Source organism: Mastomys coucha, unplaced genomic scaffold (genome assembly GCF_008632895.1).
Source record: "Mastomys coucha isolate ucsf_1 unplaced genomic scaffold, UCSF_Mcou_1 pScaffold18, whole genome shotgun sequence".
In the NCBI taxonomy this organism is placed as follows: Eukaryota; Metazoa; Chordata; class Mammalia; order Rodentia; family Muridae; genus Mastomys; species Mastomys coucha.
This window is the reverse complement of record NW_022196900.1, coordinates 74,394,200-74,413,300: the sequence shown is the minus strand read 5'-3', so window position 1 is coordinate 74,413,300 and position 19,101 is coordinate 74,394,200. Positions and strand designations below refer to the sequence as shown.

General features: G+C 42.6%; 1 protein-coding gene and 1 pseudogene across 1 annotated transcript in view; one reads left to right on the top strand and one right to left on the bottom strand.

Annotated features, from left to right (window-relative positions):
* Zswim5 (zinc finger SWIM-type containing 5) overlaps positions 1 to 11,440 on the bottom strand; it is a 106,851-nt gene extending 95,411 nt beyond the window's left edge. The window contains exon 1 of the mRNA XM_031378320.1: positions 10,490 to 11,440. Within this exon, the coding sequence (XP_031234180.1) occupies positions 10,490 to 11,105 (616 nt within the window). The 5' untranslated portion in view covers positions 11,106 to 11,440. The remainder of the gene's footprint in view (positions 1 to 10,489) is intronic.
* Positions 11,441 to 13,001: 1,561 nt separating this feature from the next.
* LOC116095509 lies at positions 13,002 to 14,344 on the top strand (annotated as a pseudogene).
* Positions 14,345 to 19,101: the final 4,757 nt, after the last annotated feature.

Below are 19,101 nucleotides of genomic sequence, written 5' to 3'. Positions count from 1 at the left end.
TGTGAGCCACCATGTGGGTGCTGGGAATTTAACCTAGGTTCTCTGGAAGAGCCATCTTAACTCTTAACTCTTAACTACCATCTAGCCATCTCTTAACTACGGAGCCATCTCTCCAGCCCCTTAAAGTTTCTTATAGTCGGAAATATATTAAAGTAGAGCAATATATCCCGCTGTTTTCACTTGGCAGGGTAATCACTTCCTACTTTGCCTCCATAATTAAATCTACTTTTATAAAACACTGCATTAAACACTATTTTACACTTGTATCCTGTATTGAACTGTATATTCCTTACGACATAGAAATTAACTTCTGCCGAGCAGTGGTGGTGCATGCCTTTAATCCCAGCACTTGGGAGGCAGAGGCAGACAGATTTCTGAGTTCGAGGCCGGCCTGGTCTACAGAGTGAGTTCCAGGACAGCCAGGGCTACACAGAGCAACCCTGTCATGAAAAAAAAACAAAAAAAGAAAAAAAATTATGTATTATAAAGAAATGAATGAACAAGCATGAAGAAAATTGTAACTTGGCATCACACTAATAAGAGGGTCTTTTGACAATGGTTACATTGGCAAAAATTGATACACTTTGGAATGACTTTCAAAAGACAGGAGAGGTATTATGTATTAAGCAAATCACTCCACTCGTTTTGCAATCTATTAACAAGTAAAGGTAGATAAGAGCCCCAACATTCATGTTGTCTAAAGTGCAAAATGCCAACAGTACAATTTGAAACAGGGAAACACTAATGAGGTACTGTGTGTCAAGAGCAGTGTTTGTCACATGCTGCACACAGAACCCCTGGGAGGGCAGAGATGGAGCGCAGGGGTAAGGGCAGCTGCCTCCACAACTGGGGTCCCAGTTTCTATTCCAGTACCACAACTAGTTCTCTTTTGGGATAGTTGTGGGGTTTTTATTCTGAAATTTGATTCTCAACAGATTCTAACTCAATTAACTTGACATGAATTCTGAGCATGCCCATTTAAAAAAGAAAAAAAAAACCCTCATATGATTTAAATGTAAAACCAAGATTAGAGGGCTGGTGAGATGGTGAGTGGTTAAGAGCACCAACTGTTCTTCCAGAGGTCATGAGTTCAAGTCCCAGCAACTACATGGTGGCTCACAACCCTCCTTAATGAGATCTGATGCCTTCTCCTGATGTGTCTGAGGACAGCTACAGTGTACTTACATATAATAATAAATAAATATTTTTTTTAAAAAAAAGACTATAGCTTTAAAAAAAAAAAAAACAACCAAGATTAGAGCCCTTTTTTTTCCTAACCCAATAAAGGTCTTTTACTATATCTCTAAACTATCACAAATTAGTCTTTTAATCCAGAATCTTGTTTCTGCAGCTAAACAACATTCTGATAATCTGTCATTTTTTGTGGAAATAGATACCTCTATATTTTTGTTGTTGTTGATTAATCTGGTGCCTCTTGCCTACATAAAATTGGTAACATAATGTAATTCTTAGAACCTTAGGCTTTGGTATCCAACCTTGGATTGAACTCAAAATGAGGAATACAAAGTATATTAGAAACAACTCTATCAAAAGCTGGTAAGCAATTATCTACCATCCTTATACAAAACAAGTAACTGCATGTTAATAAATAAGGAAGAACTAGTTAATAATAAGCTCCACCACTTTTAAATATATGCACAATATTTGGAAAACCAGAAATATCCAAAGGTTAAGTCAAAATGTTAGCATATCTTCCAGGCTCCCGTCACGTAAGAGATCTATCCATACTCAAGACATAAAAACAGCATGTGACCATTCTTTCATTCAATTAAAATTTGTTAACCAGGTACAGTGGCTCACACTATAATCTTAAGATCTCAAGAGGTTGAGGCAGGAGGTTTGCAATGAACTCCAAGCCAGCATGGGCTACAAAATGAGATAATCATCTCAGAATAAATGCATAAATTGAAAAATATTTACTAAACAACATTTAAAGTAAATTACATTAACCTCTCTAAGGGAGAGAAAGTTATATTGAAAACCAAAATCAGTGGATACATATCATTATGAAAAGTATCACAGAATAATTTTGCATATGATCATAAGTACTATCTTAGGGTTTCTATTGCTGTGATAAAACGAACATGACAAAAAGCAACTCAGGGATGAAAGGGTTGATTTCAGCTAACAGCTGTAGGTCCATCATGAAAGGAAGTCAGAGCAGGAACTTGAGGCAAGAACCAAAGCAGAGACCATGGAACACTGCTTTCTGGCTTGCTCAGTCTTTCTCACACAACCCAGGACAACCTGCCATGGGGTGGTACCCATAGTGGGCTGGGCCTTCCCATATCAATTATCATTAATCAAGAAAATGTCCCACAGACATCCCTACAGGCCAGTCTGATGGAGGCATTTTCTCAACTGAGGTTCCTCTCCCCAGATGAGGCTGGCATGCATCAAGTTGACAAAAAAATAAAATAAAATAAAATCAATTTAACCAGAACAAATTCTAAACAATACTAAAATTACTATAATTCCTCACCACACTAACTTAAAGACAGGTTAAAAGTGGTCAAGAAGTACACTGCCTTTATAAGAAAGAAATGAGCATATAAATAAATTATAAGGCAGAAAATAAAAGTCACCGAGAGCCAGGTATCATGGTGCACACCTAGTACTTGGGTGGCTGAGCTAGCAAGATCACAAGTTTAAGGACTATGAAGTAGGGTCATACAATAAAAATTTCTAAAACAAGAAGCACAACAAAATGAATTATTGTCTCCTAAAAAATATTGGGGCTTACATATGGCAAGCCTCCTATAGCTGAGCTAAACCCCAAACCCTGAAGTTTTTTCTCTTTTTTAGGTACAAAGCACTGATCTTTAAGTATACAAACACATATTCTTAAAACTCTAACCAAATCAGAATACCATCAATTAATGCCTTGATTTTTCATAGCCATGTGGAATTTTTTTTCTTTCTTTTTTTGGAGGGTGGGGCAGTTTTCTTGTCTCTCACGTAGCTCAGGCTAGCCTCAAACTCAACATCTGGACACTTTAAACTCCTGATCAACCTTCCTATCACTGTGACCCTTTAATACAGTTCTTCATGCTGTGGTGACCCCCAAACACAAAATTATTTTTGTTACTTAGTAACTGTAATTTTGCTACTGTTATGACTCATACTGTAAATATCTGCATTGTCCCACAGTCTTAGGCAACCCCTGTGAAAGGGTCACTTGATACCCCACCCCCTACCTAAAGGGGTTACTATTCACAGGTTGAGAACCGCTGCTCTAGAGTGCTCAATTATAGGTATGCATCACCACGTCTAGCTTCATAACCAGTAGAAGTGCCTTGGCTCACATATGCATAAATCAATTTCCAGCCTTTCTTTGAAATTTAAACTAGCTTTAAACTGACATTTCAGTAATATTTATTTTAAAAATTGTGGCTGTACTTTGATATATTAAAGAGAGTCCTCATGTTTCAAGCCTTTCTGTAAAATACGAAGGAAAGCACTAGCTTCTGTGTAAAACTGATGTGAAGCATATGTGTGCAGTGAAATACATTTGAAAACTATGGGGCTGGGGATTGAATCCAGGACCTGCACACTCTAGGCAAGCCCTCCAGCACTCAGCCACAGCACCTGCACTAAGACATTAGTCTAAAATGAAATCTGCTCTTTAGTCTGCCCATTACCTTTGAAGTCTAAAACTCTGATCTCGAGATGGTCACCTTTATATGATTCATATATATTTCTTATGATGCTGTAATGCTCATCCATTTCTTATATAGGCAAGCTTGGAGTATCCCGTCACTTCCTATAACATGCTCATGCTAAAAACTCAGGCTTATCTCCCTTCTCCCTTCAGGATTTTTGTTGCTGGTTTTTGGTTTTCTGGATGTGAGTGTGCTGCTCTTGGTTGGCTGGTTGCTTGGTTTGTACTCTGGAGGAAGAAGTCTTGTTATTTTACCTTACGCTGTCTGGAACTCCTGGACTCAAGCTATTCTCCTAGCTCAGCCTGTTGAGTAGCTGGGACAGACACTTACTGAACACTGACAGGCATGTACAGGAGGTGGGATGATGGCTCAGTCAATACAGTGTTTGCCTTGCAAGCACAAGTCCCTGCACCCATAGCAAAAGCTGGGCAAGGTGGTGTGCTTACAATCAGCACTTAGCGAGTGAAAAATAAACAGATTCCAAGGTCTTGCTGGCTGGTCAAGTCAACTTAGCCTAAGCCAGAAATCCCAGCTTAGAGTAAAAGACCTTGTCAAAACCAAGATGGGGGCTAGAGAGATGGTTCAGAAGTTAAGAGTACACATTGCTCTTCATCAGGTGGCTTTCAACCATCTGGAAGACAATGAATCCAATGCCTCTGGCTTCCAAGGACACCTACACTTACATACACATAATGACACATGTACACTCACATACACACACACACACACACACATACATATACAAATATAATTTAAAATAAATATTTTTTTAAGAAGAGAGGTTTTAAAGACTCTCCTGAGTATTGGAATTATAACTGATGCTGACCTCTGGCTTCCACACAAACATGCACACATACTTGCACATAAATGTAAATGCACACACAAATAAAGAAACTATTAAACTCCATGCATACAATAAGGGAGAAGAGACTGAGGGAAAAGGAGGTCCAGTGACTGGCCCAAATTGGGATCTCATCTCAAGGGGAGGCTCCAAGCCTGACACTATTACTGATGCTATGGTGTGCTTACAGAGGCCTAGCATGGCTGTACTCCAAGAAGCCCAACAAACAGCTGACTGAGACAGATGCAGATACTTACACCCATCCAATAGACTGAAGTCGGGGACCCCTGTGGCTAGAAGAAGTTGAGGAGGGCGACCCCATAGGAAGACCAGCAGTCTCAACTTACCCAGACCCCCGAGATCTCTCAGACACTGAGCCACCAACCTTGCAGCATACACCAACTGATATGAGGCCCCCGACACATAAACAGCAGAGGACTACCTGGTCTGGACTCAGTGAAGGGGCACCTAACCATGAAGAGACTTGAGGCCCCAGGGAGTGGGGAGGCCTGGAGGAGAGGGGTGGGAGTTGGTAGGAACATCTTCTTGGAGACCCCGAGGAAGAAAGGGGATGAGGAACTATAGGAGGGTGGACCCTGAAGGGGATAACAACTGGACTGTAAAAAAAGATTAAAGGTAATTAAAAAAAAACAAAAACAAAAACAAAACAAAACAAAACAAAAAACCCAAAACCTCATGTCTCAGTAGATAAAGGCATTTAGCACCTAGCTGAGTGACTTGACTTCGATCCCTGGGACCAAAGTGCATGAGAAAACCTATTCCCACAAATTGTCCTCTGACCTCTACACAAACATCATACATGCACAAAGACACAAGCACACACATAGAAATAAATAAATATAACTTAGGCTGGGCAGTGGTGGAGCATGCCTTTAATCCCAGCACTTGGGAGGCAGAGGCAGGAGGACTTCTGAGTTAGAGGCCAGTCTGGTCTACAGGGTAAGTTCTAGGACAGTCAGGGCTACACAGAGAAACCCTGTCTTGGAAAAAAAAAAAAATGTAACTTAGGTTTTTAAAGCTGGATGTAGCAGGGCATGCCTTTGATTCTAGTGTTGCTGGGCAGAGACAGGCAAATCTCCATGAGTTCATAGTCAGCCTGATCTACAAAAATAGCAAGTACCAGGCCAGCCACGCATACATAGTTAGACTCTGTCTCAAACAACAACAAAATTTAATGTCAGGCTGGAGAGATGGCTCAGTGGTTAAGAGCACTGGCTGCCTGTTCTTCCAGAGGTCCTGAGTTCAATTTCCAGCAACCACATGGTGGCTTACAACCATCTGTAAAGGGATCCGATGCCCTCTTTCTGCTGTGTCTGAAGACAGCTACAATGTACTCGTATAAATGAAATAAATAAAACTTTAAAATAAAGAAAGAGCCGGGCGGTGGTGGCACACGCCTTTAATCCCAGCACTTGGGAGGCAGAGGCAGGCGGATTTCTAAGTTCGAGGCCAGCCTGGTCTACAGAGTGAGTTCCAGGACAGCCAGGGCTACAGAGAAACCCTGTCTTGAAAAACCAAAAAAAAAAAAAAAAAAAAAAAAAAAAAAAAAAAAAAAAAAAAAAAAAAAAAAGAAGAAAGAAAGAAAGAAAATTTAATGTCACCAAATACTCCTTAAAGGTATATAGCTGCCTTTTGTGACAAAATATCTTACATATAAATTAAGCCATTATGAAACTTTGTTGTAATTTTACCTATTCTATTCAAATCTACAGGGGATACTATAAAGCTTTCTAGTAGGTATAAATAACTTTTGTACCCCCAATATTATTTATGAAAATTAACTTCATATGAAATTTAGTAACTGGGAGATACAGGTATAAGCCAGTAGCAAAGTGCTTGCCTAGCCTGAGTTCCATTCTAGATATCACAAAACAAACAAACAAGCAATAGCAACAAAAGAATAACTATTATACTTGTTACAATACACAGGAAATTTCACAGATATGTTTATTGATGATATACAATTATACATAATTATAGACTTACTACTTGATGTTTAAATTATGGATAATTTCCTGAAATTGACCTTTTCTGCTACAACTATTAGCTTTGTAGTCATACTTTTCCACACAAGGTAGCACTTGGCATCAATATAAAACACAAATAAATAAAACATTTTTAACATTTGAATTATGTTACGTTCATAATAGTGAGGGATCAGACTGTAAGTTTATTAACATACCTTCAAACTTAGAGAAATATGAGAAAAGACTAATTTCCCCTTTTAAGAGGAACAATACTTCTGATTCAGTATTGTTAGGTAAAAGAAGTGTATTGTTAAACACGCTAAGCCTGCATTCCTCCCTTCCTTCCGTTGGCATCAAGGTGGGAAGTTTTAGTTCTCATTCAAAAAGTGGTATTTTCAACCAAATACCAAGCACACTGACTTCTGCTACTGATTCAACATGGAAAATAATCAGGAGTTACAGAATCTAGCCTGTATGTGGAAAGTAATTTGAAGTTATAGAATTAACCTATATAGACTTAATAAAAGTTTTGTTGGCTTTTACTTTTCCATAAAAACTTTTGTGTGTTGTGCTTTTATGTCTGTGAAAAGGTCTTACTATGTAACCCCAGCTTGCCTCAAACTCATGATTCTCCTGCCTCCACCTCAGTGCTGGTTGTACAAGAGTATACTCTTGTGCAACACACACACACACACACACACACACACACACACACACACACACACTCTAAGAGCCTGGAAGGTGGCTCACCAGTTAGGAATGCTTATTGCTCTACAGAGGTCCTGAGTTCAGTTCTTAGCACCCATATGGGGTGGCCACAACCACTGTAACTCTAGCTCCAGAGGATCTGCCCACCCTCCCCTCTGTATCCCACATACACCCACACACACATAACGAAATAATTAAAATTTTAAAATCTTTTTAAAAATTCCATTAAAACTGAGTTCAAGGCCAACCTGATCTACAGAGTGAGTTCCAATACAACCAAGGCTACAAAAAGAAACCCTGAGCCGGGCAGTGGTGGCACACGCCTTTAATCCCAGCACTTGGGAGGCAGAGTCAGGCGGATTTCTGAGTTCAAGGCTAGCCTGGTCTACAGAGTGAGTTCCAGGACAGCCAGGGCTATACAGAGAAACCCTGTCTGGAAAAACAAAAACAAAAACAAAAAAGAAACCCTGTTTTGTAACAAATTAAAAAAAAAATTAAGGTTGGAGAGATGGCTCAGTAGTTAAGAGCACTTGCTGCTTCTGCAGAGGACCTGGGTATGGGTCCCAGCACCCACATGATGGCTCACAACTACCTACAACCCCAGTTCCAGGGCTTCTGATACCCTCTTCTGGCCTCCGGAGGCATCAGGCACACACCTAGGCACTCACATGTATCCATAAAAGAAATCTTTAAATTTTTTTTTTTTTTTTTTTTTTGAGACAGGGTTTCTCTGTTTAGCCCTGGCTGTCCTGGAACTCACTCTGTAGACCAGGCTGGCCTCGAACTCAGAGATCCGCCTGCCTCTGCCTCCCAAGTGCTGGGATTAAAGGCGTGCGCCACCACCGCCCGGCTTGAAATCTTTAAATTTTTAAAAGAATAAGTTGATGTTATTATAGGTCTGGAATTTTCTTCCTTTCTACCTTTAACAATAATCCTTGGTTCCAAGATCATGATATGTCTTGGAAACAGTAAGGAAATAGGAAGAGTTCTTAGTTAGCAGGACATAAGAGTTAAAATGAGTTTAAAGTGAGGTTATAAACTAAAGAACAAAGTGTACTATCAGACTATATGCAAATAACTCACTTGTCACTTTGGAATGCTTTTGGGAAACTGATCATGTAGATTAAGTCACACAAGAGTTTAAGGGAGATGGATCTCTAGCTTTATATATTACAAGGTGGACTCATAGCAAGACATTTTAAATTATGAAGAAGTGAGTTATCTTCTTCCATACTTACAGGTACAAATGCAGGTCAGAGAAATAAATATCACAAAGTGCAAACAAATAGCACAAGTTCTCAAACATAGTATTGATTCATTCTTTATCTAGAAAATCCAAATAAATCAGACATTTGTTTGTGTCCTTCTCAGAGTTCCTAAAATGACTGGGTATGAGTCCATTACCCCATAAGTACACCAACTATCATTCTAAAAGAGGAATATCTGATTTAAATACTATCTGGATCATCCTCTAAATCTGATTTCACTTGGAACTTGACATTTTAATCACTCTAAAAATAGGTACCTCTTGGGGCTAGAGTTACAGCTTTGTGGTAGAGTGCTTGCCTGGCATGCCAGAGGCCCTAAGTTCAATTCCCAGCACTGGGAGGTGGGGGTGGGGGAAATAAAACTCATCTCCCTTATTTGCTCCCTTAAAATTTGAAATTCTTTCAAACCCATTTCTATCCCTAAGGCAACCACTTGAACTAACTTTTACCAATTTATAATGTTTTAAATAAGAATCTCTAAAAGTTAACTGTTCTAAACTCTCAGAAAGATTAAAGCTTATAGATTAGTAAAATGAAACACATTAATTTTCATGTTTTCAACACTTCAATATTAAAGCTGTATACCCTAACCACCTATTTATCTAACTCATTCTTTCTAAAATATATACAAATACACAAAGCACCAACATCTTTCAAATAACCGGAACAAATATTTGTTTCATATTTATTTAAAAATTATAATATGCTTTTTAAAAAATATGACAGAATTTATTCATTCTCAATAACTGGAAGAGACTGTTCTATGTAAGAAATTGTGATGTACTAGTTTTCAAAGGAAAACAATTCCAAATATGTTGTTTTCACTGAGGAGAAGAGAGCTAGATTGTTTGGGTTTGTATACGAGCCTGTGAAATGTCCTTCATTCAACTTTTGAAAAATCAGTATTTCCTTTAGTAAATATAAGCATACAGTGTACAATAAAGCGCATAGAAATGTGCACTTCCAGAATACCGTAAAAATCCAAAAAGGGCCCCCCAAAAGTGTTTTGATATTATGCATAGCAAATCAATGTTAAACAATGTCGTTTTTTCTTCCTCCCTAATCATTCTACAAATCAGGTACACTTTAGTTAAATACTTAATAAGATTAACAAACTAACTAGGTGCTTAAGAGAAAGAGCAGATTTTTAAAAATCGGTTTCCAGTCTTGTACAAACAAAAAGATAAAACAAAAGCGAATACGAGGACGCGTTAAATGAAAGCATTTGAAACATCCAACGTGACTGGTTTTTGATTTACCCCAGTCTGACAAGGAAGGCAGACCCCGCCCCCACTCCAGATTGTGTAGCTTTTTTCCCCCTTTCCCATGGATGGGGGTGTAGAGAAGAGAAGCTGTCACATTTCCATCTTCCGTTATTGTTAATCTGCAGCTAGATTCCCAAGCATCACTTGGTCGGGGGGGGGGTGTTAAAACAGACAATTTAAACTGTCTAAAATGCACAGTATTCTGTTGCTTTTTCCCATATGAAACTTAATTACACTCCGATTCAATCTGCTATAACTACAGATTGGCTGTGACAGCCTGTCCCTTCAACACTCGCTCTAAGACCTAATGCTCCCGATTAACTAACCATTCCTTTCCCTCTAAACTTAAATCAGTAAAATGCGTTTCGAAAATTGTTGCCTCCAAAGGGCACATCACATCATTATTTCTTTAGTGTGGGATATAGGGGGGAGAGAGAGAGAGAGAGAGAGAGAGAGAGAGAGAGAGAGAGAGAGAGAGAGAGAGAGAGAGAGAGAGAGAGACAGAGAGAGAGAGAACCTATTCGCTCTTCAAACAAAAAGAAAACGAAATGGGGCAGCCGGTGGGGGAAAGAGCAGTAGTGGACCCGAAGGAAACCTTGGGAAAAGTTTTTTATGCCACTTTTTTGTCCTTGCCGGAGATGCAGGAGTTGGGCAGAAAGCCTGGGTTCTGACTCAGGGCTTGGGAAGGCACCTGCAGAAGAGGCAGGGAGCTGAGAGGGAGCCGGGCAGCACCTACCGACTTGCAGCACGTTCTCCACGGAGCCGCTGTCCAGCAGACGGATGCCCCGGCGGAACGGCAACCCCTCGCCTCCGCCGCCGCCGCCGCAGCCGCCGCCGCTCGCCGCTCCAGTCCCAGCGCCCAGCCCGGGGGACGCGCCCGCCCCGGCCGCTCCGGGGGCGGAGCCGGCCGGAGCGGCGGCCCCGGGGGGTGGCGGCGGCCCCTCCTCGACCGGCGAAGCCCCCGCCGCGCCGGCAGCCGCGCCGGCGCCCGGGCCGCCCCGGTACTGGAAGCTGGAGTACATGCAGATCTCCCGCTCATTCCGCGGGAAGGACCAGTAGACGATGCGGCGCTGCACCGGCTCCGGGATCCGCTCGAAGCGCTCCTCCACCCGCTCGTACGCCCACTTTTCCGCCACCGTCTTGGCGGCGCAGTCCAGCAAGGACTCCGGCTGCAGGTGGGGGCGGGCCCCGGGGGCCAGGCCGCCGCCGCCGCCGCCCCCCGCCCCTCCGCCGACTGCCCCGGGAGTCCCGCGGGGGTGGTGAGCTTGCGGGCTGGGCCAAGAGCACAGCCTCTTGGCCGGAGAGATCGGCGGCGGCGAAAGCAGCTCCTCTCGCTCACCTCCTTCCGCCATTGCTGGGGACTGACTGACTGACTGATCGAGGCGGAGGCGGAGGCGGCTGCTCGGGCTGCAGCGGAGACCCCGGCCACGGCCACGCGCCCCGCGCAAGCGCCCAGCGGCGGCGCTGTGGGCAGGGGGCGGGGCGAGCGAACCCACGAGCCCGCCGGCCCGAGTGGGAAGCCGGGGCCCGTCCCGTGCTCGCGCCGCTCCGGCCGGCGCTGGTTGGCCTGCGGACCAGCGCGAGGCGACGCGCGCCGTCCGGGCCGCCGCGGGCGCGAGGAGGCGCGGGGGCGAGCACAGGGTGCGGGCGCGCTCCGGGCTCAGCCAGCCCGGAACATCATCTGAGCCCAGCGCTCGCGCGGGGCCGCGGGCGGCGAAGGACCGGGAGCGCCCTGGCACCAGGTGCCTCCCGCGCACCTGCCGACGGGCCGTTGAGGATGGCGGCGCGGCCGAGTGAAAAGAGCCGGCCGCCAGCTGTCGCCACGAAGTAACAGGGCTTGAGGGGCAGGAGGAGAGGCAACGACTCCAAAGGAGGCTCCTGCTGCTGCAGACAGAACTGACAGGCGGCTGTCGCAGCCCAAGGGGCACCCGCCAAGCAGAAAGAGGCTAGGAAGGAAGCCGCTGGATGGAAAGAGAGGGTGGGATCGGAAAGTTCGCAGGATGAAAACTCTCCCCGTGTCACAATATAGGATAGCATCCGCCCCGCCGGCTCACAAACTGGCTAAGTCCATCAGCCAGTCCGAACAATGGGGCGCCAGGATCTCACCGCTGAGGCAGCAGCACCCTCGTGGGGTTCTTTGAGGGGTTTAGCACCTTCGGGGGTGGGGGACAACACTTTTGTGTAGTTTTTGATAGAATTCTCTGATCTATTACCTCGGATTTAAATTAGGATTCTCGTGTTTTTCTTATCTGTCTTCTATTCATTCCCCTGGATTTACTTACCTAAAATTTAACGCGTTTTTTATTTGATGTCTAACTGCCTAACTCCATAACAGTGAAGGTAATGTCCGTTTCCTTCACTGTGGTGTCTCCTCGCCCAGGTACATTAATGGATGCTCAAGAATGACAACTTCAACAGTAATTTCTTAATAAACAACACGGAGTCGTGACTGCCGTTTACTCAGATTGTAGAACTTGCTGACAAAGTAATCGCTACGACTTTTAAAAAGTTCCAGGAACTGTATTAGAAGACATCCTGGGGGCTAGAGAGATGGCTCAGAGGTTAAGAGCACCGACTGTTCTTCCAGAGGTCCTGAGTTCAATTCCCAGCAACCACATGGTGGCTCATAACCATCTGTAATGGGATCTGATGCCCTCTTCTGGTGTGTCTGGCAGCTATAATGTACTCATAAATAAAATAAAATAAAAATCTTAAAAAAAAAAAAAGACATCGTGTAGCTGAGTTCAGCTAGAGAGAGTAGTACAAAGAACGAAAAGAGAAGGTAGACTGTAGCCAAAGTAGTTTAGGTTTGCTGTAATCTCAGAAGAACAGAGCTCTGGCTATAACCTAGCCATGAATCTCTCTTAATGGTTGTATGGTGCTAATCATGACTCGTTTGATTTGTAAAAGGGAGCTGGCAACAATGTCTGTGCATATAGCACATAAGAATTAAAAATGAGGTCAATTGCTTCTTTCATAAATAGTTAATACTATTTCTGCAAGTATAATTGAATTATGAAGTATCAGTCTCGACTTAAATGCCTCTCCTCGAATCTCTTACCACAATCATGGGCTTCCATAACACCCATTCTTTTTTTTTTTTTTTTTTTTTTTTTTTTGATTTTTCGAGACAGGGTTTCTCTGAGTAGCCCTGGCTGTCCTGGAACTCACTTTGTAGACCAGGCTGGCCTCAAACTCAGAAATCCACCTGCCTCTGCCTCCCAAGTGCTGGGACTAAAGGCGTGCGCCACCACCGCCCGGCTTAACACCCATTCTTTTCAGAATTGTGTGTGTGTGTCTTCTTTTAATGTCAGTCTCCTTTACTCCACTAATAGATCTGTAAGGACAGAAACCATTTCTAAGTAAGGGATGATTATCACCTGCCATAATTCTTAAAAAAATGAAAGCTGCTTGAAGAATATTGAATTTTAAAATAGAAAGGAAAATGATGATAGACAATAGAGAAAAAAAGAACATTTGATTTTTGAATCAGCCAGTGTGTTACTTTGATATAATCAGTTGTTGACAAGCATAATTAAAAGACCACGAGACAGGGGGAAAAAAGTTACTTCAACATAGTAACAGTAAAGTTTGGATTAAGCAAAAAAAATTTTGAGGATACTGCAAAGTAAAAGAATAGCATATCTGAGCCTGTGTGCGTCAGTTCCTAACAGAGGGCACCCGGGTTGCATGGCCAACACTTATGGAGCAGCATGCCTAAGTTTTATTGTGACTACTGTGATCCGTATCTTACTCACGATTCTCCATCTGTGAGGAAGACACTGCAGTGGTCAGAAACACAAAGAGAATGTGAAAGACTATTACCAGAAATGGATGGAAGAGCAGGCCCAGAGCCTGACTGACAAAACAACGGCTGCATTTCAACAAGGAAAGAGCCCTCCAGCTCAGTTCTCCGCCCCTACGCCTGCAGGGGCCATGATCCCACCGCCTCCAGTCTCCCAGGTCTTCCTCAGCTGGCATAATGGCTTGTACCCCTCGTGGGCAGCCCTCCTATGATGCCAATCATGAGTCCCCCTCCTCCTGGGATGATGCCTGTGGGACCAGCTCCTGAGACCACCCATGGGAGGCCACATGCCCATATTGCCCAGACCTAATGATGAGACCGCCCGCCTGCCTGTCCAGCCCTATGATGCTGCCCAGAGGGCCTGGCATGACCTGGCCAGACAGATAAGAGCAGAAGCGTTCTTTATCATTTTGTATTCTTGTTCGGTTTCACCAGCAGATCTAGGTACTGAGCCTGAGGTTGACTAGATACATGATAAGGAAACTACCCTTCCTAACAAAGAGAATACTTTTGGAGGGAGAAATGATACCAAAAAAAAAAAAAATGCGGTTTTCATTCCTATTGTGAAATGTGAAAATAAAGTCATCAGCTCTTTTAGTTAACAACGACAAAAAAAAAAAAAGCATATCTACACTCATAGACCCATCACTCAGAATTAATCATTATTATTTAACATATCTGAAGTCTATATCAATCATCTCTGTATAATCTCCTTGGAAACAACTGTAATCTTAATTTAGAGTAACTGTTTTGTATATTTGTGTTTAATTAAATGGTTTGACTCAATACTCCCCTCCTGTTACTTTGTTTCTTCCTATGCATAATAAAAATCCTCAGCTAGAGAGATGGCTCAGTGGTTAAGAGCACTGGCTGCTCTTCCAGAGGTCCTGAGTTCAATTCTCAGCAACCACATGGTGGCTCTCAACCATCTATCTGTACTGGGATCTAATGCCCTCTTCTGGTGTGTCCAAAGACGGCTATAATGTACTCACATATATAAAATAAATAAATATATCTCTAAAAAATAAATCCTCAGGCATTCCCAGGTATCATAAAACAGCCTGTTTTAAGAATATCTCACATTTTGAGGCTCTGACGATGATGCAGATTCTGATCAAGGGCCTGCATCATAAGTATGAGTAGAGCAATTGCTCAATGATTAAGAGCGTCTACTGCAGAACGCCTGGGTTTGGTTCCCAGAGCCCACGTGGCAGCTCATAGCTATCTGTAACTGTGGTTCCAAGGGGGGGTCTTATGCCCTCTTCTGACCTACTGGGGCACCAGGCATGCAGCCATAGAATGCATAAACATAAAAACATTAAAAATGAACAAGTTTTTAGATTCCTCAGCATGCCACGTAAAATCCCAGGTGATTGTAACCTCAAGGGCTGAAAGGGCCTGAGACAGGTAGCTCCTCAGAGCGCACTGGTTAGCTAGCCTAACCAAACCAGTAAGCTCTTGATTCAATAAAGGACTCTGACTCAAAAATTAAGATGGACAGCAATCGAGCAAGACCCTCCACACACTCACATACACACTCACATGCACATACATGCACACACACTCGCATGCACACACATACACACACGTGTACACACATGCACACATACTCGCACACATGCCCACATACACACACATGCACGCACATGTACATGCACACACATACACACACGCACGCACACACATGCACGCACACACATGCACATGCACACACATGCATATACACACACATGCACATACACACACAGACACCAACAGCCTCTGGCCTCCATATTCAGCTGCACTAACACACACAGAAGACTTTCTCATATTTTAGGGCCAGTTTTTACCTAGGGAGACAGCTCAGGGGTAAAGATACCTGCCTCCAAATTCGAGTTCAATGCCCATGATCAACATGGTAGAAGAAAACAGACTGCCACTTGTATTTTGTGGCATGTGCGTGCCCCCCACACAAATAAATCATAAAACTTTTTTTTGTTTTGTTTTGTTTTGTTTTGTTTTGTTTTGTTTTGTTTTGTTTTGTTTTGTCGATACAGGATTTCTCTGTGTAGCCTGGCTGTCCTGTAACTCACTCTGTAGACCAGGCTGGTCTTGAACTCAGAAATCCTCCTGCCTCTGCCTCCCGAGTGCTGGGATCAAAGGTGTGCGCCACCACCGCCCAGCTCATAAAACTTTAAAAAAAAGATTTATTTATTTATTTTTATGTATATGAGTACACTTTGGCTGTACTGTTGGTTGTGAGCCATCGTGTGGTTGCTGGGAATTTGAATTCAGGACCTCTACTCGCTTTGGCCCCATTCACTCCAGCCCAAAGATTTATCTATTGTTATATGTAAGTACACTGTAGCTATCTTCAGACACACCACAGAAGGGCGTCAGATCTCAGATGGTTTTGAGCCACCATGTGATTGCTGAGACTTGAACTCAGGACCTTCGGAAGAACAGTCAGTGCTCTTAACCACTGAGTCATCTCTCTAGCCCCATAAAATTTTTTTTTTTAAAGAAAGATTTTGAGCATAGTACAGTGAGTGGTTCATGCTTGAAATCTTGATGTTTCAGAGGCTAGATGGATCACCATTTCAAGACCAGCCTGAGCTAGTGTGAGTTCAAGGCCAGCCTAAACTATGTAAGGCATATCCTATCTCCAAAAAAAAGTAATGGATCTATCACAATTTTTAAAGAATAATGCAACTACTTGTTAGCTATAGACACCTGAAAGAAGTTACTTAGACCCAAAATGTGTCAGCTTTCTGATCTGTAAAGTGAGGTTAAGAGTATGTATCGGGCTGGCGAGATGGCTCAGCGGGTAAGAGCACTGACTGCTCTTCCAAAGGTCCCGAGTTCAAATCCCAGCAACCACATGGTGGCTCACAACCACCCATAATGAAATCTGACGTCCTCCTCTGGTGTGTCTGAAGACAGCAACAGTGTACTTACATATAATAATAAATAAATCTTTAAATAAAAAGAGTATGTATCAGGCCTTTAATCGCAGCACTTGGGAGGTTGAAGCAGGTGGATCTCTGTGTGTTTCAAACCATCCTGGTCTACAGAGTGAGCTCCAGGACAGTCAGGACTACACAGAGAAACCCTGTCTCAAAAAAACTAAAACCCCAAAACAAAATTTATGTAATAAGGTTGTTTTATAATTAATATATGGACTATATAAAATAATACTTACTACATGCTTATATAATAAATGTTAGCTATTATTTGTGTATTTATTTTATTAATGGTAGACATCAAATTAAAGTTTCTTTTTTTTCTTTTTTTCAAACATCATTTCCATGAATGTTCTTCTTCTTCTTCTTTTTTTTTTTTTTTTTTTTTTTTTTTTTTTTTAATGAATGTTCTTCTTTGGGTTTTCTTACATACATATATTCTAAAATCTCTCCCGAGAATGTAACTTAAATAGAATTTAATCAAAAAATATAAATATTTGTCCCTTGTGGTGAATGCTGACAATTTGTAACTAGCACTGAGTAAGATTACTCCAAAAGTTAGAGGCACCAAATAACACTAATGCATTATTTCTCAGAGTTTTTGTGAGCAAAGGCATCTGGAAGAAACTCTTCAGTTCTGGCTCATGAAACCGGCATCAGATATTGGCTGAGGAAAGCTTACCTGGGCATTTATGTGACTGGTTTCCAATAAAAAGAATTGGAAGCAAGGTAGATGCTACAATGCCGTCATGACAGAACCTCAGAAGCCAGGTGCCATCACTTGTACTGTATCTAGCCTGTCAGTCCAGCCCTACTTCAGTGCTGGAGAGGACTACACAAGAGAAGACAAAAATTGGGGGTGGGGGGAAACATATTGGATATTGCCTGCCACACCCATCTCTCACTGTTACTTCCCATGCCTTCTAATTTTTTTAGGTATTAAGAATGGCTCATGAGGGGTTTGCAACCCTTTAGGACGAACAACAATATGCACTAACTAGTACCCTCAGAGCTCCCAGGGTCTCAGCCACCAACCAAGGACTGCACATGGTGGGTCTGATTGTTCTGGCAGCACGTGTATAGTAGAGGATTGCAAATTTGATCATCAATAGGAGGAGAGGACCTCAGCCCTGTGAAGGTTCTGTGCCCCCCGTGTAGGGGAATGCCAGGGCCAAGAAGTGGGAGAGGGCCGGGTGGCAGGCATGGGGGGGGCAGGCAACAGGGGGTTGTTCTTGTTGTTTTTGTTTGTTTGCTTGTTTTTTGGAGGGAAAACTCGGAAAGGAGAAATTTACATGTAAATAAAGAAAATATCTAATAATAATAATAATAATAATAATAATAATAATAATAATAATAATAATAATAAAGAATGGCTCAGCAGCCAGGCAGTGGTGGCACACGCCTTTAATCCCAGCACTTGGGAGGCAGAGGCAGGCAGATTTCTGAGTTCAAGGACAGCCTGGTCTGCAGAGTGAGTTCCAGGACAGCCAGGGCTACACGGAGAAACCCTGTCTCAAAAAAAACAGACAAACAAACAAACAAAAAGAATGGCTCAGCGAGTAAGAGCACTGACTGCTCTTCCAAAGGTCATGAGTTTGGATCCCAACAACCACATGGTAGCTCACAACCACGCGTAATGAGATCGGACGCCCTCTTCTGGTTCGTCTGAAGACAGCTACAGTGAATTACACCAGAGCGAGCCGGGACAGATTGTCCTGAGTTCAGTTCCCAGCAGCCACACACATGATAGCTCAGGGCCATCTGTACAGCTACATTGTGCTCATACACATAACATAAAATAAAATAAAATAAAATAAAATAAAATAAAATAAATCTTAAAAAAAAAAGAAGAAGAATAAAAGCACTTGGGCTGGAGAGATGGCTCAGTGGTTAAGAGCACTGACTGCTCTTCCAAACGTCCTAAGTTCAAATCCCAGCAACCACATGGTGGCTCACAACCACTGGTAATGAGATCTGCTGCCCTGTTCTGGAGTGTCTATAGCTACAGTGTACTTACATATAATAAATAAATACATCTTTCTAAAAAAGAGAAAAGAATAAAAGCATTCTAACTGTGGCTGGTCTAGAACTGGAAGTAGATGTAGAACAAGCTACAGAGAGATACAAAGGCAGGAAAATCTAGCAATAATGATACTTAAAATTGGTGCAGTCCCTCTGCAGTTTTTAACTGGGGAAAAGATAGCATTGCTAAAGAGAATTCATTGAATTGTGCCAGTCAATATACCACCATCTTAATCCAGCTAAATGCCGCTCTGTAACTCCGTTATGCACCTCTAACTGATTAGTCCTTTCATCCTCATTTACGATATCACGGATGACTGAGAAAAGCTGCATCTTAAGGCGGAGAGCAAATGGGTGCCAAGAGCAGAACCAGATCAAGAGTGTTAAACGCTGAACCCCGTGACATTTCCTGTCAGCACCATAGCTGTCTCAGAGCACTTGGTTAGGGCAGCATCACAGTGACCTAATGTATTATTTCTCAGTTTTTGTGAGCGAAGGCATCTGGAAGAAGCTCTTCTGTTCTGGCTCATGAAACCGGTATCAGATATTGGCTTTTTTTTTTTTTTTTTTTTTTTTTTT